This window comes from Neophocaena asiaeorientalis, unplaced genomic scaffold (assembly GCF_003031525.2).
Source record: "Neophocaena asiaeorientalis asiaeorientalis breed wild unplaced genomic scaffold, Neophocaena_asiaeorientalis_V1.1 scaffold226, whole genome shotgun sequence".
In the NCBI taxonomy this organism is placed as follows: Eukaryota; Metazoa; Chordata; class Mammalia; order Artiodactyla; family Phocoenidae; genus Neophocaena; species Neophocaena asiaeorientalis.
Genome location: NW_020173037.1, coordinates 1,598,277 through 1,625,469, shown reverse-complemented (window position 1 = coordinate 1,625,469; position 27,193 = coordinate 1,598,277). Strand labels below are relative to the sequence as shown.

Genomic DNA, 27,193 nt, shown 5'->3' with positions numbered 1-27,193 from the left:
TCTGAAAAATTGAGGTGTACAGACGAATCTCCTACGTAGCAGAATTCCAGGGAACGTAGGCAGAGAGTCCACCCCTGTGGAGGTAGAGCATATTCCCCACTAAATGTAGGAGCTCCTTCCAAGGAGCACAGCATGGAAAGGGAACAAGAACCACAGAGTAAGAAACTTGGCAGACAGGCTTCCCTGGTGGCGCAGTGGTTGAGAGTCCGCCTGCCGATGCAGGGGACACGGGTTCATGCCCCGGTCCGGGAAGATCCCACGTGCCGCGGAGCGGCTGGGCCCGTGCGGAGCCTGCGCGTCGGAGCCTGTGCTCTGCAACGGGAGAGGCCACAACAGTGAGAGGCCCGCGTACCGCAAAAAAAAAAAAAAAAAAAGAAAGAAACCTGGCATACCCTTCCTCATCCAGGTGCTGGTGATGCAGTCATGACGGCAGGTACACGTGATAAGACATGATAAGACGGGCACTGTGCCTCTGTCATCTTCCTCCCAACACACATAAGCCCAGTCTAAGCACAAAAAAAATCGGAAAATTCCAAATCGAGATTCAGCCCGCAAAATACCTGTCCAGTCCCCCTCAAAAGTGTAACAGTTATCAAAAAAGAAGTCCTAGAAACTATTACAGCCCAGAGGAGCCAAGGGAGACATAATTACATGTGATGTGTAATCCGGATGCGATCCTGGGACAGGAAAAGAAGTATTAGGTAAAAACTAAAGAAATTTGAATAAAGTGTAGACTTTTGTTAATAATAACCTATCAGTACTGGTTTATTCCTTGTAAGAAATGTAATGTAACAATGTGGGATGTTAATAATGGGGAAAACTGGGTGTGGAAACTAAAAATAGAACTACCATACGACCCAGCAATCCCACTACTGGGCATATACCCTGAGAAAACCATAATTCAAAAAGAGTCAGGTACCAAAATGTTCACTGCAGCTCTATTTACAATAGCCAGGACATGGAAGCAACCTAAGTGTCCATCAACAGATGAATGGATAAAGAAGATGTGGTACATATATACAATGGAATATTACTCAGCCATAAAAAGAAACGAAATCGAGTTATTTGTAGTGAGGTGGATGGACCTAGAGTCTGTTATACAGAGTGAAGTAAGTCAGAAAGAGAAAAACAAATACCGTATGCTAACACATATATATGGTATCTAAAAAAAAAAAAATGGTTCTGAAGAAGCTAGGGACAAGATGGGAATAAAGACGTAGATGTAGAGAATGGACCTAAGGACAGGGGGAGGGGGAAGGGTAAGCTGGGACGAAGTGAGAGAGTGGCATGGACATATATACACTACCAAATGTAAAATCGATAGCTAGTGGGAAGCAGCCACATAGCACAGGGAGATCAGCTCGGTGCTTTGTGACCACCTAGAGGGGTGGGATAGGGAGGGTGGGAGGGAGGGAGACGCAAGAGGGAAGGGATACGGGGATATATGTATATGTATAGCTGGTTCACTTTGTTACACAACAGAAACTAAGACACCATTGTAAAGCAATTATACTCCAATAAAGATGTTAAAAAAAAAAAGTGATGCATCAGTAGGGGTTCACCAACTATAAGATATGTCGACAGCAGCCTGTGGTCTTAGTAAGAGGGGACACTCTGTGTGAGACCAGATGGGGAGAAAACTCCCTGCACAATTATTTCGTAAACCTAAAAGGCTTCTAAAAGATAAAGTATATTAAAATTGAAAAAGAGAAAAAACACACACATTCCCAGGCACTTTCTCATGAGTGAGCTGCAAAATACATCAAGAGTGATCTATTTCAAACGCTTCATCTTTCAGATAAAAAATGAGGGTCAGAGAAATGTAGGCCCTTTATGATCATCAGACAGCTGGAAAATACCTATAACACAAATTCTAACTTAGGTGTTCACATTTCCATCCTCAGACACTTTCTTCTCCTTGCCTTTCCGTCTGATCATTCTGAAAGTACAATGTCAGCTATGTGAGAATTGTAGAATCTGGGTGACACACACCTCCCCTTCTCACTCTGATCTGTGGGGCAGCAGAGTGACTGGGCAGCGTCTTTGTTGGGGTGTGGTGATGTCCACACGCCTGTCTCTACCCGCCGGTCACTTCCTCTTCTCTGTACACAGGGTCCACCTGGGCCTTCTGCTGTGTGTCCTCCCTGCAAGTTCCTCTGGGTGGGAACTGGCTCGTGCTCCACTAAGGAAGGCTTTATCTGGCCTGGCTTTGTCTCATTATCGAGGGCGCTGCGAAGCGGGTCTTTAGTGTGTGTAAGACAACAAATAGGGATGTGATGGGAATCAGTAGCCAGGAGTAAATAGCATGCAGTTAAGGAACTTGTCACCTGCGCTGTCTCTATTCATAGCCTAATTAGGGGACAGACCTGTGGGTCCAGCAGAGAAGGAACTCCTAAGGGTGTTAATGAGAATCTAAGGATGTAAATTAGTCAAGTTCTAGATATTTTATTACTTTTTAAAATCAGAGATACAATAAACAATATTTAACACCCTTCCCAAACCGGTGGGAAATATTAAAAGTCAAGTGATTTCATGTATGGCTTTCCTCTGTGGTAGTTAATTCAAAGAAAAAGAGTCCACTGCAGTCAGAATTCTGGAGGACAATCTTAATCCATTAGACCTCAAAACCTATTTCCAAACTGAAAACAAACTGAGAATTGTTAGCAGTTAGGTGAAACATGATATGTTACTCAATGACAATTTAAGCGTTTTGCCAAGATCTCAAATGCTTTATGTTCCCAAATCACATCCTAAATATGTTCCTTGATAACTCATAAAATGTCCTAAATGGTTCCAATATATAAAATAATGCCTCATTTTCAGATGATATAATGTAACTCTTGTAATTTTACTTTCTGATTCATCTAAGCTAAAAAAGAAAATTCCAATGGAAATTTTGAATTAAGTTAAGCATATATCATAACAATTAAAATGTTATTAAACAACATTTTGTATTTCTTTTACCGAAATTTGTTTTCATTGCATGAATATATCATTTTAACTTACATAATCTGAGCTATTCATTCTGCTCCTGTAAAAATTACACAATTTTAGAGTTTGGTTCAAAGTCGCAAACTCAGAATCAGGGTGATGGTTATTTGCACTTCTAATTATCTAATGTTTTCTATCAATAAGACCGTAAAAACAAAAAAACTCTTTTTCGGTCTCAAATCTGGCACCTGCTCTAATCTTTCGTGGTCAGGAAACTGGTAGCTTTTCTTCCTTCGCAATCTTCTAGCAAGAAGAATGCCCGGGGTGGTGTGGGTGAAGCCCAGAATTGATGACCGCACACCCAGACATGAGAAACATACAGACGCAGATGCCCTGATGACCTAATTCTAGTTATTTAGCTAAAGAATCCGTTAACAACAGTCCACTGAGCGCCCAAGCGGAGAGCAGGGATCCCCGGCCACACAGATCAAGGCTGTAGCTAGCTCCACCACAGAAGCTACGGCTATACATCCTTGACGGCATCTACGAATGATGCAGACTTCTAACAATGGCAGTGAATAGTGTAGGTGAATGAAAGAAAGTCACAGGCACAAACAACCTACTGTCATACCTTCCGAGGCTGCTTTCTGAATTTGGGCCTCTGGGGGCCCTGACTTGGAATGAGGAATGCGGTCCGTCAGCATGGTACTTAAAACCATCTACACCTCTGAGCTTGCGGTGACCTTTTCTGCCCATGTAAGTCCCTTCTTAAACATTTAATTAATATCTCGGTCCCACTGAGGTGTAAGTCAGTCTGTTTGCTTAGATAATTAGCAGTGAAGACAAAAGCACCTAATCACTGTTGCAAAGTGAAAGATTGGAAGCAAATAAGAGTATCACCACCTACACTTCAAAGCTGATGCGGTTAAACCTCTCAAAAGAGTAAAAGTTTGTTGTGAAGGGCCCCGTGCAATTTGCAATACAATCTTAAATCCCTCTTCTTTGAAACAGAATCAACACCATTCGGAAGTGGCGTGATTAGCGCGTTCTAATCTTTCATGCCACGTGGATCTGTTTAATCAAAGCCTCATCACAGTAAGTGTAAGCTTGCTGCTTGCCTCTGAAGGGCAAATTGCAAACAGGACTCCATGGAACAGCGTGCGGTTTTGGAAGAGAATGCACTTGTTTTTGCTCCCTGGACAATGAATTTAAAATCACGTTGTACTCTTGAAAAAAGACTAAAGTTAAAATATCTTTGCTTACAGGGCTGTATTTGAAATCTGTGTATATTCAGAACCGAGTAGTCTGTGATGTGCTTCTTCTCATTTGTCTAAAACTCTGTTCTCAAATATTGCTTTTCCCTGTACCTATTTGACATAAGCCTGAGATTTGAAGTACGTATATTTTATGCGAGGTTCACCACGGGGTGATTTTTCAAAAATCAAGTAGGATTTTTGAGAGAAAAACCGAGCCATGAATATGGACACACCTTGCCTGTCCCACAGAGAACGCTCTCCAACAGCTCTGCTTGTGGAGCTGGGGCTTTTCAGATGCTCGGAGTTGCCTCTTTGAGGCCTGAAATATGTAAACATGTCAGAAGAGTTTTCTCCAAATTGTAGCAGGGCAACGTCTTCACAAACCAAGTGAACTGGAGCCGCGAGAAGCCAAAGGTTTACGGTATTTTCATTTTGTTTGACCCTTGAGTACAAACCTTTAGGCACATTTTCTCCTCTCTCCTTTCCCCTGTGAGCTGATACGGAGATTCAGTGAAGGTTCTATGAATGTTATTGAATTAGCTGTGAAAAACATTTCCCAAACGCCCGACACCGGCCTGCATCACTTTTCTGCATCATTTTTTATGTCCTCCCTCAGCTCCACAGAAGCTGCTCAACCTTCCAGCTTCTCCCAAGGTGTAGATTAGAGGCCGCTGACAGTGAAACTGCTGGGCCCGTTGTTAAAAATACAAATTCCTGGGTCACATAAGCTGAGTGAATTAAAGGATCTGAAGCCGGGCTTCAAATCTGCACATTACCAACATCCAAGAAAATACCACAGTAAACACTGCTGATCTTTCTGTGTAGCTGTCTAGTGAGCCGAACCTGTGAACCTTGAGATGAAGTGTCTCTAAATGTCGTCTCTGTCTCTGTCTGTCTCTCTGTCTCTCTCTCTGTCTCTCTGTCTCTCTCTCTCACACACACACACACGGTCTTTACATGCTCTTCCCATTGCCCCAGCTACTAGATGAAATTTTACAAACATAAATTTTATTGTTTATAAGCTTCTAAACATTTGCAAAGATTCAGAGATATATTTCACCTAGAGATGCACTTAGTGGGCACGGACTAGTAGGAATTAACTGAAAACTGGAAAACATAGCAAACAGCTGTATTTCTTTGAATTACATTTTTTTCCTTAGTGATACTCACTGATCTGTTTCTAATATACAAAAAAACCCCCAAACACCAAGTAAGAGATTATCCGAAAGTCTGACAGCGCACTGGACCAGCATCATGTTTCCTAATGAATACAATGAAACGTTTTTAGCAATGCCCTAAATCCTCATTTGCACATGGGGAAAATTATGATATTAGGAAAAAGTAAAGAAAACTCACCACTTCTTCATGTCTGCATTTCCTCACATTAATCCCGTTTATCTGCAATGGAAAGAGAGACACAGCTTCATGTGGTATATTGTGAATTGACCTCATGTTTTGGGTGCACGTGGAAAATAATGGTAAGGTGTATACCTGCAGAATTGCGTCCCCAATAAAGAGCAGTCCTGAGAGCTCAGCTGTGAATGGAGAAGGACAATTGATTATGCATCGTCTACTTTCTTCACACAGATGAAAGAGTTTTTAATTAAATAAAGTCAAAACTGATAAAAGGGAAAAAATGAAATGTTTTATATGGGTAGCATCTTAAAAGATCCACAGGTCATAGAAATGCAAAAACAATCACATGATTCAACTCCTATGATTGAAACATGAGCCGAACTGAAACACATGCTGTGACAGTTCTGTTTCATTCTATCATTTTAGATCTTAGTTGCCAGAAATTGGCCACACTTCTGGGTGGAGGACTAAATGTTCTCATGTTCTTATGAGAGCACTAAGGCATCTATGAAAACGTTTAGAGCTAGACGTTCACTCCATCAGCAATGGAATCAGCTCCCCGTTTCTTTTTAAACACTAGGCTGTCTCAGTGATTTCGGTCATTGTAACAGTTGGTTTACATCCTCGGAGTTTTTCCTGGATGAAATTTCATATGAAGGGCTGAGTTAAATTGCATATGAAAACTGAAAAAATATATATATATAACTGGAGTTGCCTGTAACTGATGGGACTTGTAAGCATCAGGGCCGTTTCTACGCTTACTTGTTAATGAGACACTGTGCAGTCATGCAGTCTCTGGCTCACACACAGCCACCTGCTCTACTGTCTTCCCTCCCTGCCCGCCGGGCGGGTAAAGGACTTGGACTCGGGAGTCAGAACCGTCACCTGCTGCCTGGTCATGGGACCCCGGCTGGTCAGTCCCATACGAATCTATGATTCTAACTATCGTCTTTTTCCTCAGTGACAAGGACTCACAGAACAGCTCTCTTAACACTTTACCTCTTTGCTCCTTGGAGATTTTTGAAATGACAACTGGAATGTTATGTTCCGCTCCCCCCTGAAAAGAGAAAATCATATATCGTGCTTTTTAATCTCAAAAATTAAATACACAGCCTTTAGTTAGGAAACTATACAAGTTACGAACAGCATGTGAATAGACACCAAATAGAATTAAAACAGACCCCTGGAATTTTTCTACCAAATAGATTGTCCTCCCAAGAAACTTATCTGTTTAGAATTTCTCTGTGACATGCAATAATTAATAGCAGTTGACTTTGAAAATGTCAATTTTTTAAATTAAGATTGGTGATTCCTTAAGAAGGCATTTCCTCCAATGTGTAGCAGTGCTGCCCATTGTAGAAATTCATACTTAGGGTTCCAAACAGTAGATAATTATGTATTTCCATTATCTGGCTAAGTTGTTCTATGCTGGGGACCAAGCAAGGGCCCCTTTGGATGCTGCATGGCTGGAGAGACTACATACACAAATTGGTACAAAAAAACAGACTGTGTATATGCCTGATGGGGAAGGGGTCATTATATTCCTCTTTGTGTGAAAGTGCATAGTAAACAATTAACAGAATACAGTAAACTGACAAGAATATTGCAACAGTGCTTTGTCTAATTGACCAAATAAGATAGAAAAAATAAAGAAAAATAAGTAAGCTAAACTTATGTGGACGGAAATAAAATAAATCCCTGAAGTAACTGCATAAACTTATGGTTTTTATATAACAGATTTGAGAACGTTGAAAGCAATAGTTGAAAACTCAAGTAAGTGCATCAAAGAATAAGATTTCATGTAGAAAACAAGTACAGCACTTTTAACATGGGTAGTTGAAAAGATAATCTAAATTTCCATGGGGTTTCTGTAGCTTCAGAATTAGTAAACCTCCTAAGCCTTTTTTCCTTCAAGGACAAAAATTATTTTAGAACAGACATTTTTTCCCATGAATGTCCATTTTTAGCACTCAGTTGTCAATATATTTAAATACAAGATAGGCAGTAGTTGTAGAGAACAGTAGTGGCTTTCAAGCTTTTCTTGGCAAGTAGTCCTTTCTACTTCTGGGATATTAAGAAGACACGTGATAAATAAAATACTGAAAACTGTCTTACCCAGGATGAAATTCAAACCCACCCCTGAATCTCCTGTTCTCACCATTTCCCACCAACCTGGCATTCACCCACCCACCCTCACTAAGTCTGTGCAGAAGGTCTCTGGCATAAGCTTCCTTGGCTTCTGATTCTGCTCTTGCATTCTGTGTTTGTGTCCATAACAAGCCCTGATCCTGTCCAAGACAATCTCTCATCTGATCAGAGCACAGGATTGGGACTGAGGGTGCAGTACAAAAGGAGTGCTTTGTTGGCACAGTAAACCCGGAACAGAATCCAAGGCCCTTCATGTTTACCAGTTAGGGTTCCAAGTTCCCAATCCCTGCATTCTGTTTTATCTTTCCCCCTTATACTTATTAGCTTCTTACCTACTACAATCTTACACCTTTCCTACATACATTATTTGTTTTCTTTCTCCTAACCACAAAGCAAGTTCCACAAGCACAACAGATTTATTTACTTATTTATTTTGGTTATTTGTTTCCTGCATTGATGTAATGTCAGTGCCTGGAATAATGATTCTTTTTTAAGCTTTGAAATGTTTGTTGAGTGAATGAGTGAATGAATAAATGAAGTCTAAAACTTTTCCAGACCTAAAATTGTTCATTCTTTTTTTTAAAAACAATTTTTTAAAGATTTTTTTTGATGTGGACCATTTTTAAAGTCTTTATTGAATTTGTTACAATACTGCTTCTGTTTTGTGTTTTGTGCTTTGGGCCCCGAGGCATGTGGGATCTTAGCTCCCTGACTAGGGATTGAACCCACACCCCCTGCATTGGAAGGCAAATCTTAACCACTGGACCACCAGGGAAGTCCTGTAAAATTGTTCATTCTTTAAAGTACTTTGCAGAGGGAGACCTTCAAGACCACAGAGGAGTAAGACATGGAGATCACCTTCCTCCCCACAAATACATCAGAAATACATCTACATGTGGAACAACTCCTACAGAACACCTACTGAATGCTGGCAGAAGACCTCAGACTTCCCAAAAGGCAAGAAACTCCCCACATACCTGGGGAGGGCAAAAGAAAAAAGAAAAAACAGAGACAAAAGAATAGGGACGGGACCTGCACCTCTGGGAGGGTGCCGTGAAGGAGGAAAGGTTTCCACACACTAGAAGTCCCTTCGTGGGCGGAGACTGCGGGTGGCGGAGGGAGGACCCTTCAGAGCTGCGGAGGAGAGCATAGCAACAGGGGCGCGGAGGGCAAAGCGGAGAGATGCCCGCACAGAGGATCGGTGCTGACCGGCAATCACCAGCCCTAGAGGCCTGTCTGCTCACCCGCCGGGGCGGGCGGGGCTGGGAGCTGAGGCTCGGGCTTTGGTCGGATCCCGGGGAGAGGACTGGGGTTGGCGGCGTGAACACAGCCTGAAGGGGGCTAGTGCGCCACAGCTAGCCAGGAGGCACTCTGGGGAAAAGCCTGGACTTGCCGAAGAGGCAAGAGACCATTGTTTTGGGGTGCGCAGGGAGAGGGGATTCAGAGCACCGCCTAAACAAGCTCCAGAGACGGGCGCGAGCCGCCGCTATCAGGGCAAACACCAGAGACGGGCATGAGACGCTAAGGCTGCTGCTGCCGCCACCAAGAAGCCTGTGTGCGAGCACAGGTCACTATCTATGCCCCCCTTCTGCGGAGCCTGTGCAGCCCGCCACTGCCAGGGTCCCGGGATCCAGGGACGACTTCCCCGGGAGAATGCACGGCACACCTCAGGCTGGGGCAACGTCACGCCAGCCTCTGCCGCTGCAGGCCTGCCCCGCACTCCATGCCCCTCCCTCGCCCCGGCCTGAGTGAGCCAGAGCCCCCGAATCAGCGGCTTCTTTAACCCGCTCCTGTCTGAGCGAAGAACAGACGCCCTCCGGGGACCTACACGCAGAGGCGGGTCCAAATCCAAAGCTGAACCCCAGGAGCTGTGCGAACAAAGAAGAGAAAGGGAAATCTCTCCCAGCAGCCTCAGGAGCAGCAGATTAAATCTCGACAGTCAACCTGTTGTACCAGCATCTGTGGAATACCTGAATAGACAGCGAATCGTCCCAAATTGAGGAGGTGGACTGTGGGAGCAGCTGTAGACTTGGGGTTTTCTTTTTGCATCTAATTTGTTTCCGGGTTTATGTTTATCTTAGTTTAGTATTTAGAGCTTCTTATCATTGGTAGATTTCTTTATTGATTTGGCTGCTCTCTTCCTTTTATATATTTTTTTTTTTTTCAGTTTTCACTTTTTGTGAGTGTGTCTGTGTGTATGCTTCTTTCTGTGATTTTGTCTGTATAGCTTTGCTTTTACCTTTGTCCTAGGGTTCTGTTTGATTTTTTTAAATATAGTTTTTAGTGCTTGTTATCATTGGTGGATTTGTTTTTTGGTTTGGTTGCTCTCTTCTTTCTTTCTTTCTTTTATTACTTTTTAATTTTTAATAATTAAAAAAATTAGTTTAATAACTTTATTTCTTTTTATTTTATTTTTTCCTTTCTCTCTCTCTTCCTCCCTCTCTTGCTCTCTCTTTCTCTCTCTCTCTCTCTCTCTCTCTCTCTCTCTTTCTCTCTTTCTTTCTTTCTTTTTTTTCTCCCTTTTCTTCTGAGCCACGTGACTGACAGGGTCTTGGTGCTACGGCCAGGTCTCAGGCCTGTGCCTCTGAGATGGGAGAGTCGAGTTCAGGACATTGGTCCACCAGAGACCTCCCAGCTCCACAAAATATCAAATGGCGAAAGCTCTCCTAGAGATCTCCATCCCCATGCTAAGACCCAGTTCCATTCAACAACCAGCAAGCTACAGTGCTGGACACCCTGTGCCAAACAACTGACAAGACAGGAACACAACCCGTCTCATTAGCAGAGAGGCTGCTTAAAATCATAATAAGGTCACAGACATCCCAAAACACACCACCAGATGTGGTCCTGCCCACCAGAAAGACAAGATCCAGCCTCATCCACCAGAACATAGGCATGAATCCCCTCCACCAGGAGCCTACACAACCCACTGAACCAATCTTAGCCACTGGAGGCAGACACCAAAAACAAAGGGAACTACGGACCTGCAGCCTGTGAAAAGGAAACCCCAAACTCAGTAAATTCAGCAAAATAAAAAGACAGAGAAACACACAGCAGATGAAAGAGCAAGGTAAACACCCACCAGACCAAACAAATGAAGAGGAATAGGCAGTCTACCTGAAAAAGAATTCAGAGTAATGATAGTGAAGATAATCCAAAACCTTGGAAACAGAATGGAGAAAATACAAAAAACATTTAACAAGGACCTAGAAGAACAAAAAAGCAAACAAACAATGATGAACAACACAATAAGTGAAATTAAAAATTCTCTAGAAGGAATCAATAGCAGAATAACTGAGGCAGAAAAACAGATAAGTGACCTGGAAGATAAAATAGTGGGAATAACTACCATAGAGAAGAATAAAGAAAAAAGAATGAAAAGAATTGAGGACAGTCTTAGAGACCCCTGGGACAACATTAAATCCACCAACATTCGAATTATAGCGTTCCCAGAAGAAGAAGAGAAAAAGAAAGGGACTGAGAAAATATTTGAAGAGATTATAGTTGAAAACTTCCCTAATATGGGAAAGGAAATAGTCAAGTCCAGGAAGCACAGAGAATCCCATCCAGGATCAAGCCCAGGAGAAACACACCAAGACACATATTAATCAAACTATCAAAAATTAAATACAAACAAAAAATATTAAAAGCAGCAAGGGAAAAACAACAAATAACATACAAGGGAATCCACATAAGGTTAACAGCTGATCTTTCAGCAGAAACTCTGCAAGCCAGAAGGGAGTGGCAAGACATATTTAAAAGTGATGAAAGGGAAAATACCTACAACCAAGATTACTCTACCCAGCAAGGATCTCATTCAGATTAGATGGAGAAATTAAAACCTTTACAGACAAGCAAAAGCTAAGAGAATTCAGCATCACCAAACCAGCTTTACAACAAATGCTATAGGAACTTCTCTAGCAGGAAACACAAGAGAAAGAAAAGACCTACAATAACAAACCCATAACAATGAAGAAGATGGTAATAGGAACATACATATCGATAGTTACCTTAAATGTAAATTGATTAAATGCTCCCATCAAAAGACATAGATTGGCTGAATGGATACAAAAACAAGAACCATATATATGCTGTCTACAAGAGACCAACTTCAGACCTAGGGACACATACAGAGTGAAAGTGAGGGGATGGAAAAAGATATTCCATGCAAATGGAAATCAAAAGAAAGCTGGAGTAGGAATTCTCATATCAGACAAAATAGACTTTAAACACTATTACAAGAGACAAAGAAAGACACTACATAATGATCAAGGGATCAATTCAAGAAGAAGATATAACAATTGTAAATATTTATGCACCAACATAGGAACACCTCAATACATAAGGCAAATACTAACAGCCATAAAAGGGGAAATCGACAGTAACACAATCATAGTAGGGGACTTTAACACCCCACTTTCACCAATGGACAGATCATCCATAATGAAAATTAATAAGGAAACACAAGATTTAAATGATACATTAAACAAGATGGACTTAATTGATATTTATAGGACATCCTATCCAAAAACAACAGAATACACTTTCTTCTCAAGTGCTCCTGGAACATTCTCCAGGACAGATCATATCTCAGGTCACAAATCAAGCCTTGGTAAATTTAAGACAACTGAAATCATATCAAGTATATTTTCAGACCACAACACTATGAGACCAGATATCAATTACAGTAAAAAATACAAACAACACATGGAGGCTAAACAATACACTACTAAATAACCAAGAGATCACTGATGAAATCGAAGAGGAAATCAAAAAAATACCTAGAAACAAATGACAATGAAGACACGATGACCCAAAACCTATGGGATGCAGCAAAAGCAGTTCTAAGAGGGAAGTTTATAGCAACACAATCCTACCTCAAGAAACAAGAAACACCTCAGATAAACAACCTAACCTTACACCTAAAGCAATTAGAGAAAGAATAACAAAAAAACCCCCAAAGTTAGGAGAAGGAAAGGAATCATAAAGATCAGATCAGAAATAAATGAGAAAGAAATGAAGGAAACAATAGCAAAGATCAATAAAACTAAAAGCTGGTTCTTTGAGAAGATAAACAAAATTGATAAACTATTAGCCAGACTCACTACAAGCAACTATATGCCAATAAAATGGACAACCTGGAAGAAATGGAAAAATTCTTAGAAAAGCACAACCTTCCAAGACTGAACCAGGAAGAAATAGAAAATTTAAACTGACCAATCACAAGCACTGAAATTGAGACTATGATTAAAAATCTTCCAACAAACAAAAGCCCAGGACCAGATGGCTTCACAGGCAAATTCTATCAAACATTTAGAGAAGAGCCAACACCTATCCTTCTCAAACTCTTCCAAAAAATAGCAGAGGGAGGAACACTCCTAAACTCATTCTATGAGGCCACCAACACCCTGATACCAAAACCAGACAAAGATGCCACAAAGAAAGAAAACTACAGGCCAATATCACTGAGGAACATAGATGCAAAAATCCTCAACAAAATACTAGCACACAGAATCCAACAGCACATTAAAAGGCTCATGATCTTAAGGAGAAACTAAGACGGTGAACAATGAAATCAAACGTGCACGGTTGCAGATAGTTTCTAGAGATCCTTGGAAACTGGGAAAAAAGTTAAGAATACATCTCCATTTCTTAGAATAAGATGCTGGTTAGCTAATATAAATCAAGCACTGATGAAGTTTTACGTGATAGAAAGAGAAAACAAACTCATCCTGATATTATGGTTCAGATATTTGGGGGCAGAGAAGAACGCTGTTTATGTCACTCCAGGTTGGTGGCTGTTACAAGAGTATTTTCCTTTAACTGATTTTGCTTCTCACAGTTTTCTGTCCTTGCACTACTGAATTTAAAGATTTTCTCAGTGCTCAGATTTTTAATGCAGGTTACCATGGTGGGACGGTGGGAAACCTCTCCTCAGGGTTGGTCTAGAGATATCGATTTTCTGAGAGTTAACTCAGCGATCCCATTCTTCCCTCAGCAACTGAGACTTATAAATATTTTTTAATAATAAGATACAACTAGCCCCTATTTTATCAACATTTTCCTTTTATATGTAAAATTTCTCCTGAAATTTGAATGGTTTGAGTCCAAAGGTTTTTTTTTTTAACTTTATTTCTTCAATCAGACATTTGGAGCTCTGAGAGAATTTTTAAGCTAGTTTAAGGAGATCACTTCATTAATTGATTAAGAGAGCTAATTTTAAGACAAAACTCAGGGGATAAAATTGGAACATAAAACCACAGTGCCTTCATTTATTGAATAAAATGTGAGAGCAGTCCAGCTCTATTAAAGTAAATTAGATTTAGCTCTGAACCTAATTGGGGATATTCCAAGTTTTCCAGACAGAAATCAAATAATGTGACTCACCCTGTTCAAGATAGGTGATAGGCTTCATGTTACACGCAGAATAAAAGCCAAGGTCCTTAGCATCCCCTGTTATGTGCCCTCAGCATCCCCTGAAGCTTTATCCTGGACCCTTTCATTCTGACAAGAACATCTACATATACGGTCCCCTCTGCCTGAAGAGCTGTTTACCTTTACTTTTAACCTCGTATACACTCTAGCCACATCCAGGAGTTCAGCCAAAGGGCTCCTTCCTCAGTTTCTCCTTACCTGCAGTGATTACTTCTATAGCACTGGATCATGGCTGGGGTTTACGTTTCTCTACATGACACTCTGGTCAATGTCTGCTTTCCCTCTAGAATGTGAAGGGCCTGACGTCAGGGCAGGTTTCCTTTACCATCTTCTCCTTGACCTATCCTGAGGCCCGCCAGGGTGTATGGCTTGAGGCCACGGTTTAGAGAATAAATGAAGTACTTGAGCTCTGTTGATCCAGGGTAAAATGAGATTAGAAAAAGTGAGGTGACATTCTAGAGTGCATCCCAGAATATATTAAAAGACACACCATTCAGTTTTGAGATAGTCTTTCTACAAAGCATAATTAATTTTATAGCTAGATAGGAACAAGGATATAAAGTCCCATCTAAAGCATTTTGTGCATGACTCTATCCAATGATTTTGCCAGTACAACTCTGAAATTCCACTAAATCAAACCCAGAATGTTTTTATAATGCTGGGAACCTTGCCAAATAAATCCTTTCAATTCAATATTTTCATTACAATCAATCAATCATATTCTGGGCTTTGGAAAGAAAAGGATACACAGACCCCAACATTACATAATCATTTAGAGAATGGAAAATACTTACAAACAGATAATAACAGACAGTAATTAAGGTTTAGAGCCCAGTCAACAGGTGTGGGAGAGGAATATCATTTGAAAGAACATGGACAAATACCCTTATACATTTGAATGCCATGCTTATCTGCCAAAATCACTTAGTCTAGCTCTGGCAAAATTACTGGCTTTCCCACGTAAGTTATGATTGCCTTCAAATGGAAATCCAAAGTAGGGAATTCTATAGAGGCGGAAAGTAGACTGCTGGTTGCTCAGACCTGAGCCGGGGATGGGGTATAGAAGGCGGATGCTGACGGTATGGGTTTTCTCCTCAGTGGATGAAAATGTTCTAAAACTGACTGTAGTGATGGGTGCACACATCTGTGAATATAATAAAAATCATTGAATTGTACACTCTAAGTGGGTAGATTGTATGGTATGTGAATTACATCTCAATAAGCTATTTAAGTTAAAAAATCATCCTTCAAATGATAATTCATCAGTGGTTTTACCTGATTCTTGGAACTAATGCACACTCTTCTAGCTATGCTTTATTACCTGCTTATTACCCTCCTATTTCTGTGGTGCAAAGGTATGTACCCTGTACATACCTTTGGGGGAAACAGAAGAATCAGACTCAGATAATGAGAAGAGGGCAGAATGAGGAAATGAATGCAAATGTGCCTGTGCTTGTAGCAACACTTGATATTTAAAGACTTTTGCCCTGAAATCACTAATAAATGAAAATACAGACATTTATGACAACTGCTATGAAGATGTATATGTTTGTTTGGTAAATATGATATAATTAATACCCAACCCTTGATATTAAGAAATTGTTTGCTTGACGCTGGACATTTCAATCCATTTATTTCAGTTTTAAATAAACCAGAATGTGAATAACTTAGAGAGGAAACATTATTTGTGTTTCCAAATAGAGAGTGTAGAGATAATTTAGTGCAGGTTTTACAGCTATAGGGCATATTTATTGGGAATAAGGACTACGTCATCAGCTTTGATGGGGGTTGCGGCCCAGCTCTGCCGGTTACAACAAACAGGTAAATTACTTAACCTCTTAATGCTTAATCATTGTCTGTAGAGGTCTAGCAACAGTTATCCACTTTCTGGATACTAAAGACCAAAGGAAACAACAAAAAGTATTTAGCTCAGAATCTGGCACTTCAAGAGCAGTTAATAAATATTAGCAATTATTGTTTATAAATGATAAGATTTTAATGGTAATAATACTTATAATTTCACTTTGATTGCTGCGAAGTTAAAGATTCCAGATGGAAATCACCTTTGATCACAAACATTTCCCTGATGGATGTGGATAACTTATTGTTTAGGGAAGAAAAGCTGAGTCTTTCGAAAAATACTCCACAAAACATTTTTCTAGTAATAATATTCAAAACACTCTTTCTCTAAAAGGTAATTCTTTTAATGACAATGACTGGAGGTATGATTTAATAATATGCGAATGGATGGTATCGCGTTTTAAGAGACACAGAAGAAAAATGAAAGTCTCACGGAGTCAAGATGGCAGCTTACTTTAAGGTGATTACATGGTAATTCTTACAAGAAGAATGGGGCAAAAATGCAAGACTATTAGATCCCTTGATGAGAAACTTCGGTGATTACTGGGGGTGTAGTGTGGAGACCATTAATTTATATTTAGAAATGGTAAGTATCTGGATGGCTCAGACAAGCGGACCAGAAAATGCAACAGGAATACTGATTCACGTAGAGCAGAGCCAGAGGCCACGTGCAGGTCAAGGTGAAGAGGGCACTCCTGCAGGTGGATGCAGGAGGATATAAACCAGGTGGATGCAGGAGCCTGAGCGCTTCTAGGAGCAGCTTCAGTCTGAGGACACAGAAAAATAGTTGATCATAAGTGGAAAGTTTAGTGATTCTTTTGTCCAGCTTTTGGAGAATGTTTTTTTTTGAAATCTAAAAATGTAATTAGAAGAGCTTGGCGTTTTAATGAGATGCAAACAAAAACAAAAACTAATACAAGGGGGAAAACACCCAAGTTTGTGATTTCTGAGGGATGTTTGAATCAAGGAAGACTGAGTAATGGTAACAGCCACAAAGCATCCCAAACAATTGTCAGAAAAGATCCAAAGTTACAGCAGATACGGGAATGGCTCTAAAAAGCAGCACGAGACTAAAAATGGTGTAAAAGGGAAGGATTCCTGGAAGACTGAGAAAGAAGTGAGCACGCTGCATAAACCCCAGAAGCCACTCATGGCCAAGTGTCAGGTCAGCAGGCAGGGCCGGAGTTCCTCTCTGCTCTTTTCTGAGGTCATGGATGGGGCTGGGTCCTGGACAGGGCTGGTCATGGACGGGGCTGGGGATGCACTGTGACTCAGAGACACAGGCGGGACCAGGTGGACATGTGTGCATGCCATGCCTCTAGATCCCACCTCATTGCACCCCAGGGCCAGTCACTAGATTTGCTAAATCGATAGATAAATAAATGGTCAGCATAAAAACATGAATTTTGCATTTAGGCTAGAATACTTTCTTAAACTGTTGCTTATGTGTATTTTAATTCTCAGATCTAAAGAAAATAGTGCAAATGGATAAACACAGTTCTTCCAATTTACATATGACAGGGTAAAGGGAAAAAGGATTGGTATAAAATATTGCTATTTAAAATAAATAAATGAATGATAAACAAATAATCACATGTTGAAATATGTTAACGGAATGAAAGATAGTTTAAAAATAGAAAAGCAAAGGTCAGAGGTAAGTAGTGAGAAACCTAAAATGGAAAACCCTAAAAGGAAAGTCTTCAGGCTGAATGGATAATATTCTAAATAAAAATATTGATGTTTTTATTTCTGGTTGGTTTGTGTGTCATAAGAATTATAAAATAATTTCTTTTTTTGTCAAATCTCTTAATATATGGCCCCCATCACAATTCAAATATTACTTCTGTGGCCAGTATTTTGAATGGAAAATATATACTTATTTGATTTAAAAAATAACTCTATTTATTACATGTATATGAGTTTTGTTTGGGTTGAAATAATGTAAATATTAAACAAAAATGATTTATTTAGCAAAATTCTTAATGTTTAAAAACTGTCTAGGTTAAAATGTGGCATTTCAGTAAAAATAAGTAATATCGTATTATTGAGTTTCACTCTAAATGGAAATAGAACAGAAAGAAAAGAACATTTCCATCCTGCACGAAATTCATACGGCTCCACTCCCAGAAAGAGAGTCAGTGCTTATGTCAAATGAAAGCAGCTCTCGTGAATGGATTTTATTCACACTCAGCTCCTGTTCTCTCTTCATGGACATTTACTATCTTCAGGGGTACCTTTAAATCCTTCGTGGCAATCTCAATAAATATGGAAAAAAACAAAAACAAGAAAACCACAACATCATTTCCACATCCTGTAATTTGTCCTACATATCTCCTTGGCCTTAGCTGATGACAGACAGAGTGAAAGAAAAAATAAACCTTAAAACTAACATTTTATATAGTAAATACTCTCATCACTTGACGAAGACCATGCCAGTCAACACTGGTCAGTTTTCTGAATCATTTTCGTAATGTCAACTAGAGATGACAGTCACCAAATTTAGAGTTCCACTTTCCAAGTGTATGTACCTCAAGCTGTGTTAAAATTTCATGAAATGTACCCCTGAGATGTATGATTTTCACCCTACACAGGCAAAATGCCTAACCCGACAACCAAGATAAAGTTAAATTTCATTGATCTCTGCAGAGATACAGGTTTCTAAAGGGCATTTAAAATCATTGAGTTAATTTTCTCAATATTTATATAACTTTCTGTCCTTTTTTAAAATTTATATTTTGTTTCATTGATGATACATTGCAGGTGTGGTACATCTTTAATAGTCAGTGATATACAGAAAGAAAAGCCCTTTGAAATGTAATAATAACTAGAAAAGAACAGATATGGTCTGTTTTTAGAAGAATTGAGGTGCTGAAACTTTAAATCTATCCTATATACTTGGCATTGGAACATGAGATTTTACTGATTTCTTAAATAAAAAAAGAAAACTGCACAAAAGAAAAAGATGACTAGAGCAGAGCTAATACTTAACTTACTATCAGACCTTATATGAACCTAAAACGTGTTCGGCTCCTTTCACTGACAGACCAGTATTTCCCGCTCTGGCTGGTTAAAAGATATGCACACCGCAAGGCCATATTTGATATTTTAGATGAAACAAGATAAAGAAAAGTAATGGGTTATATTCAATTCCAGGTAAGGTAAATTTCCCAAATACTTTTCTAAAATCTCTTAATCAAAAGGTGGCCAAGATTTTGACAGCCTGCTTAATTTCCTCTCAGTCCAAATATTGAGGAGTTTGCTATAGCCATTCTCGTCTACTTATCAATCTGCAGAAAGTTAAAGTTCACAGAAACGCGGGCGTTACGGCACAGACTTTGTAAGGATAGACAGGAGAGACGGGCTACCTTTATGCTTAATCCAAATCCTCCTACAGTTTGTCTTCTAATGGTCACCGTTCTTTCCTGAAAGACAGATTTTAAAAGTGGTTAGTGTTGCCTGCTACTGTACCTACACACCATTTTCCTCCTCTCGGTTTTGTGCTTGCTCTTCAAAAAAAGGACATTTTGTGACAGCATAAAGGCCCCAAACTTTGCAATAAATGGAGTATTTTGGAATTTTTAAATCGAAGGCTAACTATTTGTCAAGATAAAAGGGACTGCAGTTTATTAAACTGCTAAATTCTCAAGTTAACTTCTTTCAATGATTTTTTGGACATAGTTTGGAATCTGAACTTTAAAACCTCTTCTCATCCTCACATTATGTATTCTTGTTGTTGAAAAATAATTCAGCATCACATGGTAAATATTATCTTTGCCAACCAAGGTCATATCTCCATTACTACCGGTCATGTGGTTTGTGGAGACTTGAGTGCTGGGCTGGAAGACTGCCATGTTTCAGCACATAAATGGTCCATGTGTATGTCTGTGGTTGGAACTCTAAATATACCAGGTTCACAATGATTGCTTGTTTGAAAGAAGAATGCATTTTACAGTTAACTGATAATTATAATAAAATTATCAGTTTCCAAAAGCAGTTCTCTTTTGCCTTCCACAATGGAACCAATCATTCAACCACTGGCATATGAAATTTAAAAATCGCAAAGAGCCACATTTGGACAAATCCTTTAGTTTCCAATAAAAAAAATCAATATTACTTTTTTATGGTGATCATCTCTACATAATGCATATCTCGTGGCATGCTGAAGGGCTGAGAGCTTTTATTTAGAACCTTCTCCATTTATTTATGACCTTCTCATCTTCTTGAACCTTCCCCTACTTAGAAAGGTTTAGACTCCACCCTTCTTCCCTGGTACCTGGAACAGATATTTGTTTTCTGGTCCTTGTGTCTCCATAAAGGCTCAGTTTATCTGGCTACATTATCTACTCCCCTACTTAATAATCACCTGAGGTATTCCATCTGTGGTAGCTTAAAAACTACATTCTAAACAAATTTTAAGTACAATGGAAAAATACATTTAATAAAATTATTTCTTATATATCTTTATATAGAATTCTTTCTGAAGAAAGAAAAGTTACTCCGCACATTTAGATAACTAATTAATATTTATCCACATCATATTCCAACAGCTATATCACAGAGGAGCTCAAATACTGGGAGACTCAGAGGGATAAGTTGATCACATGGTCGTCTTCAGTCTTACCAAACAGACAGGCGAGCTGCTTTCCCACTGCCTATCAAACTAAACTAAAGCTCTTAGACGGCACAGCTATTTTCTTAATTCTTTTCTGTAAGGAATAAATACTTGATTCCTTAAAATAGTATCAAAACCAAGGGTACAGTTAGCTCAGAAAACCCACATCAACCGTCTCAAAATAAAGATTTCAATCTGTCAAAGCAAATGCATTTTTGATAGCAAATGGTATCACCTCAAGTTTCTAGAACATCTTCCATAGCAATCATTAGCCGCAAGGGCAATTTGGTGAGTAAACTCTCCTGAGCAGCAGAGTGCGTGCTGAAGCCCTGCTTTTTTCTGAAGGAACGGCAAGCATGCAGGTTATTAAAGGTGTATGCAGTGCCTTTATTCATTCTGTACAAGACTGCCTTCCATCTTTGGTGGAGAATATTTAGCACATGTTCCAAATTGGATGCAAAATTGCTGATGCAGAGAAGAGTTTGACTAAAGAGTCAGCAGAACCTGTGGAAAAGCTCAGAAGCAGCACTTATTTTAATGTTTCTTAAACACACGGGTACACACGCATGCTCTCGCAAACGCACACTCTTGCAAACGCAGACAGCACCTCTAGACGCTACTGCTTCATTAGCTGACTCGTAAGGAAGTGGGGAGACACGGGCAGGACGAATTACTTCGCGTTTTAAAGCCAAAATTTTAAATTGGTGCCTGCAGGTAGCAGGAGGCATGGAAAGGCACACCCCTGTTCAGACGGTACCTGCTGACTCCCTCCTGCTCATCTGTATGTCGTGTCAGCTGTGCCCTCCAGCCCCTCCCCACCTGCCCCAAAAATCAGAGGAAAGAAAGGGATGTTAATGAATTGTTTCAGCTGCTCACCTCATAAATCAGAGGGTATCTGGGAGCTGCTCGGGAGCTGTATTTAGTTAACACAGTGTGAGTTTCATAAAGACGTTGCCTAGCAACAAGGGCCCATCCTTTGGGAAACCAAGTATAATTGGTTGTTTTCTTTCTTTCTTTCTTTCTTTTTTTTATTTGCGGTACGCGGGCCTCTCACTGCCGTGGTCTCTCCCGCTGCGGAGCACAGGCTCCGGACGCGCAGGCTCAGCGGCCATGGCTCACGGGCCCAGCCGCTCCGCGGCATGGGGGATCTTCCCAAACCGGGGCACGAACCCGTGTCCCCTGCATCGGCAGGCGGACTCCCAACCACTGCGCCACCAGGGAAGCCCTATTTTATTTCTTAAAACACAATTGAGACGTGCTCCCACACACTCATATATACGACAAGCCTTCATTTATTCTTCCTATTCCTTACGAAATGAAAGGATGGAGCCCAAGAGTGGTATCAGCCTGTATGAAGTTGTGCCACACACCTAAATTCATTCATGTTATGGACAACACGTTGAAGTGCTTAACTTGCGTTATATAAAAACATAATTATTATCACCCCTGCCCTCTGGAGTATTATATTTGACATACTCTCTGTGTTTACTGTCTGAACTACATGGGAACCAATATACACATGTTACCAAACAGAACACGTTGCTCTTATATATCCCAGGAATGGACGTTTTTGAGACACACAGTGAAAAAGGGGAGGGAGTGGTGAGAATAAGGCAGAAACTAGAGAGATCGCGATGAAGAACCGTACTGACTGTGTGCTGGGAACAAAGAAGATGCACAGGAAAGAGAGAGGAAAAGTCACGAGCTCTCTCGACAATTCAGGAAGAGCAACTAAACCTCAGAAAGGACTAAGAATAAAACGGTAGCTTCTAATTACCAAAACTCTGTGCCCTTATATACACAGTGGAATATTACTCAGCCATAAAATGAAACGAAATGGAGTTATTTGTAGTGAGGTGGATGGACCTAGAGTCTGTCATACAGAGTGAAGTAAGTCAGAAAGAGAAACACGAATACCGTGTGCTAACACATATATATGGAATCTAAAAAAAAAAACCATACTGAGGAACCTAGTTGCAGGGCAGGAATAAAGATGTGGTTATAGAGAATGGACTTGAGGACACAGGGTAAGAGGGAGAAGCTGGGTTGAAGTGAGAGTAGCACCGACATATATACACTAACGAAGGTTAAATAATCGGCTGGTGGAAGCATCCACATAGCACAGGGAGACCAGCTATGTGCTTTGTGACCACTTAGAGGGGTGGGATAGGGAGGGTGGGAGGGAGACGCAAGAGGGAGGGGATACGGGGTCATGTGTATGCGTATGGCTGATTCGCTTTGTTGTGCGATAGAAACTAACACAGTATTGTGAAGCAATTATGCTCCAATAAAGATCTATTAAAATAAATAAATAAATACTACGTGCCCTTACGGGTCTCAGAGCACTCGTGATTGTTTATTAAAATACACCGTGACCTCGACTGTTTCTTCCCTCTAGTTTTCTGAGTTCTGAACCTATGTCTTGTTCACAGCTGTCCTTAGAATTTAGCATCAGGCCTAAATCAAAGTTAGATAATCATCTGCTAAATGAATAAAGAGGTTTTTTTCCCCAAACATTTTCATTTCAAACACGTAATCATCACAACATCCCACCTGCGTAGGCAATATTTTCCCAGTTAAGAGTGAAAAAACTAAAATGCAAATGAATTACAGTCACTTGGCCAAGATCCAAATCATGATCGACATGAAAGTGTCTCTGATTCCCACCACCTTTTCCATCACACAGGCCCAATACAAGATGGAGAAATAGATGGAAGAAGCAAAGATGCTGAAAACTAGGGAGCAGAAAGGGAAGGCGTCGTCAGAAACAACGCTCTTCCTGAGACTGGGAATGAGGCAAGCACAACCCCCGCCTAGCACTACCGACCTTCAGCTTGTGCTTGAAGTTACAGTTACAGAACAGCAGAGCAGCGATAGGGGATGAAAGCCCTGCGGGCTAGAGAGGGAGAACGGAAACTGCCTTTGTTCTTTGTCTATGTAGAAAAATCCCAAAGAACCAACAAAAATCCCATGGAACTAATACGCAATTACAGCAAGGTCATAGGAGACACAGTTAATATACAAAAGTCAACTGCTTCCCTGTATATCAGCCATGAGAATTGGAACTTGAAATTAAAATCACAGTACCATTTACAATAGCCCATTAAAAAGGGAATACTTTGGTATAATTCTAACAAGTAACGTTTTCTATGTGGAAAACTATAAAGTGCTGAGGAAAGAAATCAAAGATGATCAAGATAAACAAGGAGAGAGATTTTATATTCATGGATTAGAAGACTCAATATTTTCAAGATATCGATTCCTCCTAACTTGATCTATGGAATCAGTACAATCCCAATAAAAATCCCAGCAAGCTCTCTGTGGGTATCAAGAGGCTGCGTCTCAGACTTCTATGGAGAGAACCCATAACGGCCAACACGAAGCTGAAGCAGAAGGACCAAACCCGAGGACGTGGGGTCCCTGATTCAGGACTTGCTATAAAGCTACAGGAATCAAGACAGTGCAATTTTTTTGAAGACTAAACATATAGATCCCTGGAACAGAACAGCAAGCCCAAAAATAGAGCCAAGAAAAAAGACAGAGTCAATCTGATCTTGACAAAGGAACAAAGGCAATTCAATGGAGAAAAGGATAGTCTTTCAATAACCACCCCCCCAAAAAAAAAGAAAGAAAGGAATCCAAATATGAATGTTATCCTTTCACAAAAGTTAACACAGACTGAATCACAGACCTAAACATAATCACAGTCTTATATAAAGATTCTAGGAGAAAACCTGTATGACTTTGGGTTTGGCAATGAGCTTTTAAAAGGAACACCAAAAGCATGGTCCATAAAAGAAAAAATTTGATGATAGGAAATATTAAAATTGAAAGCTTCTGCTTTGCAGAAGATACTGTTGGGAGGATGAAAAAAAAGTCACAGATTGGAAGAAAATATTTGCAAAATATCTATCTGATAGGGACTTGTTTCCAAAATATGCAAAGAACCCAACACTCAGCAAGAAAACAACCAACCTAATTTTAAAAATGCCAAAATATTTGAGCAAACACCTCATCAAAGAATATACAGATAGCAAGAAAGCGCTCAAAAAGGTACTCAACAAAATTTATTAGTGGATTGCAGGTTAAAAAATGAGATAATATTACACACCTTTTAAAATGGCTAACACCCAAAACGTTGACAATATCAGATGCTGGGGAGGATTCTCATCACTAAGAATTCTCATTCCTTACTGGTGGGAATTCAAAAAGAGAGTTTGGGGGTCTCTTACAAAGCTAACACAGTGCAGGAATTGCACTCCTAGGTAATTACTCAACTAATTTAAAAATTTATGTTTACGCAAAAGCTGCACGCAAATGTTTATAGCAGCTTTATTCATAACTGCCAAAAACTGAAGTGACCAAGATGCTGTTTATTCATAGAATGAACAATAAATAAACAAACGAACAAAAAAATAGAAATGATCTATCCAGCTCCACAAAGACATGGAGAAAACTCAAATGGATATCATTAAGCAAAAGAAGCCAGTCTGAAAAGGATATATACTCTGATCCCATCTGTAAGACGTTCTGAAAAGGCAAAACTAAAGGACAGTGAAATGACTAGTGGCTGCCAGGAGTTCAGGCAGAGGGAAGAGGTTGAATGGATGAAGCACAGGGATTTATAGGGCGAGGAGACCATTCTGTATGATACAGTAATAATGGACACGTGACACTGTGCATTTGTCAAACCCCATAGAACTTGGGAGAAAAAGCAGTCCACCTTCACATATGCACGTTAGGAAGCTAGGGGGCCCAAAGCGAAGTGTGACAAGTAATCTAACTGCATTACGGGTGTGCGTCAGCCCCGTACCGAGACGGGTGGGCAAACGCGCTGCCTCAGCGACTTTGGAAACGAGTGGCGTCTGAGAGACACAGGCTACGGGCTGAGACCCTCCTTGATGAAGCTGTCCCACACGAGGGTGTAGTTACAATCCTGACACTGCTATGCACGCACACTGAAATTAAACAAGCACCTGGCGGGGGACAGCTTCTCACTGTGGGGTGGGAATTTACAGACACAAGCAGGGGGACAGCTAGAACAGTCCATGGGCAAGGAAGACAGCGGGGAGGTATCAGTATGAACCCATGTTTAGCTTAATACAGACAGAGGTGGTTACACATAGAAATACTCATAGATAAGTGAATCTACAAAGGTTATTGTCTGTCTTTTTAAAGATGGCTCTTCGGGGCTATAATTCACATACCTTAACACCAGCTACTTAAAGTGTACAATTTAGATGCTTTTAGTAGTTTCACAGTTATGCATCCATCATCACAATCAACTTTAGAACATTTGTATTCAATATTCCAAAATGTACCTAGAACCCCTCACTCCTGACTCCCCCCCCCCCCATTCTAACCTTAGGCATTTAATCTATGTTCTATCTCTATGGATTTGCCTATTATGGACATTTCACATAAATGAAATTATACAGTACGTAGTCCTTTGTGTCTGTCTTCTAACGACGATGTTTTTAAGGTTCATCCATGTTGTAGCATGTATCAATACTTCATTTCTTAAATTGTCAGATAACATTCCACTGTATGGGTATACCACAGTTTATCCCTCCCTCCACATTTAGGGTGTTTATAGGATTTGGCTACTAAGAATCATGCCGCTATGAACATCTGTGGACAAGTTTTTGTGTGGACATGCATGATCGTTTTTCCCGAGTGTATACCAAAGAGTGAAAACTGGGACTGCCAGGCTGTTCCAGTGAAGCTGGACATTCTACCTTCTCACCAGCATTGTCCGAGGACCCCAGCTTCTCCACATCTTCAGGACCACTTGTTCTTATCTGTCTTTTTGATTATAAACATCCTAGTGGCTATAAAGTGTACCTCATTGTGGTCTTGATATACATTTCCTTGATGGCTAATGATGTTGAGCATTTCTTCATTTCCTTATTGGCCAATTATGCATCTTCTTTGTAATAAAAACATCTATTCAAATCCTTTGCTCATTTTTTATTGCCCATTTTATTAATGAGTCATAAGTTTCCGACTGATTCTTGAAAGATATTTTTGGCATATATAGAAATCTGGGTTGATAGTTCTTTCTCTTCAGCAGTTGAAAAAATCCCATGCCACTTCCTTCCAGTTCCCATTGTTTCTGGGGAAAACTCTACTATCATTTGAATGGTTTTTCCCCTATTCCTAAAGTATTATTGTGTCTTGCTGCTTTTAAGTTTTCTCTTTGTCTTTAGTTTTCAGGATTTGACTATGATGTGTCTTAACACAGGTTTCTTGGGTTTATCCTTTTGAGATCTGCCCCCCTTCTTTAGGTTTATGTCAGCTGCAAACTTTGGGGAGTTTTCAGGCATTATTTCTTGAAGCACTGTTTGAGCTCTGACCTCCTTCTCTTTTCCTGGGACTCTGATGATATAAACGCTGGATCTTTCATTATAGTCTCATGGGTCCCTGATTTTTTTCAGACCAGTTTTTCTCTTTAGTTCAGAAAGGGTAATTTTTATTGTTCTGTCTTCAAGTTCATTGGTTCTTTCCTCTGTCCTCTCCATGCTGCTCTTGAGCCCATCCACTGAGTTTTTATTTCAGTTGAATTTTCAGTTCTACAATTTCCAGTTGCTTTTTG

General features: G+C 40.1%; 1 protein-coding gene across 2 annotated transcripts in view; it reads right to left on the bottom strand.

The window, feature by feature from the left end:
* The window catches only part of SNTG1 (syntrophin gamma 1), a 188,126-nt gene that overhangs the window by 140,430 nt on the left and 20,503 nt on the right, over positions 1-27,193 (bottom strand). For both annotated transcript variants that reach the window (XM_024742651.1, XM_024742652.1), the window contains exons 3-6: positions 19,352-19,408; positions 6,543-6,600; positions 5,679-5,722; positions 5,544-5,585 (exon numbers count right to left, since the gene is read on the bottom strand). In XM_024742651.1, the coding sequence (XP_024598419.1) occupies positions 5,544-5,585; positions 5,679-5,722; positions 6,543-6,600; positions 19,352-19,408 (201 nt within the window). The remainder of the gene's footprint in view (positions 1-5,543; positions 5,586-5,678; positions 5,723-6,542; positions 6,601-19,351; positions 19,409-27,193) is intronic.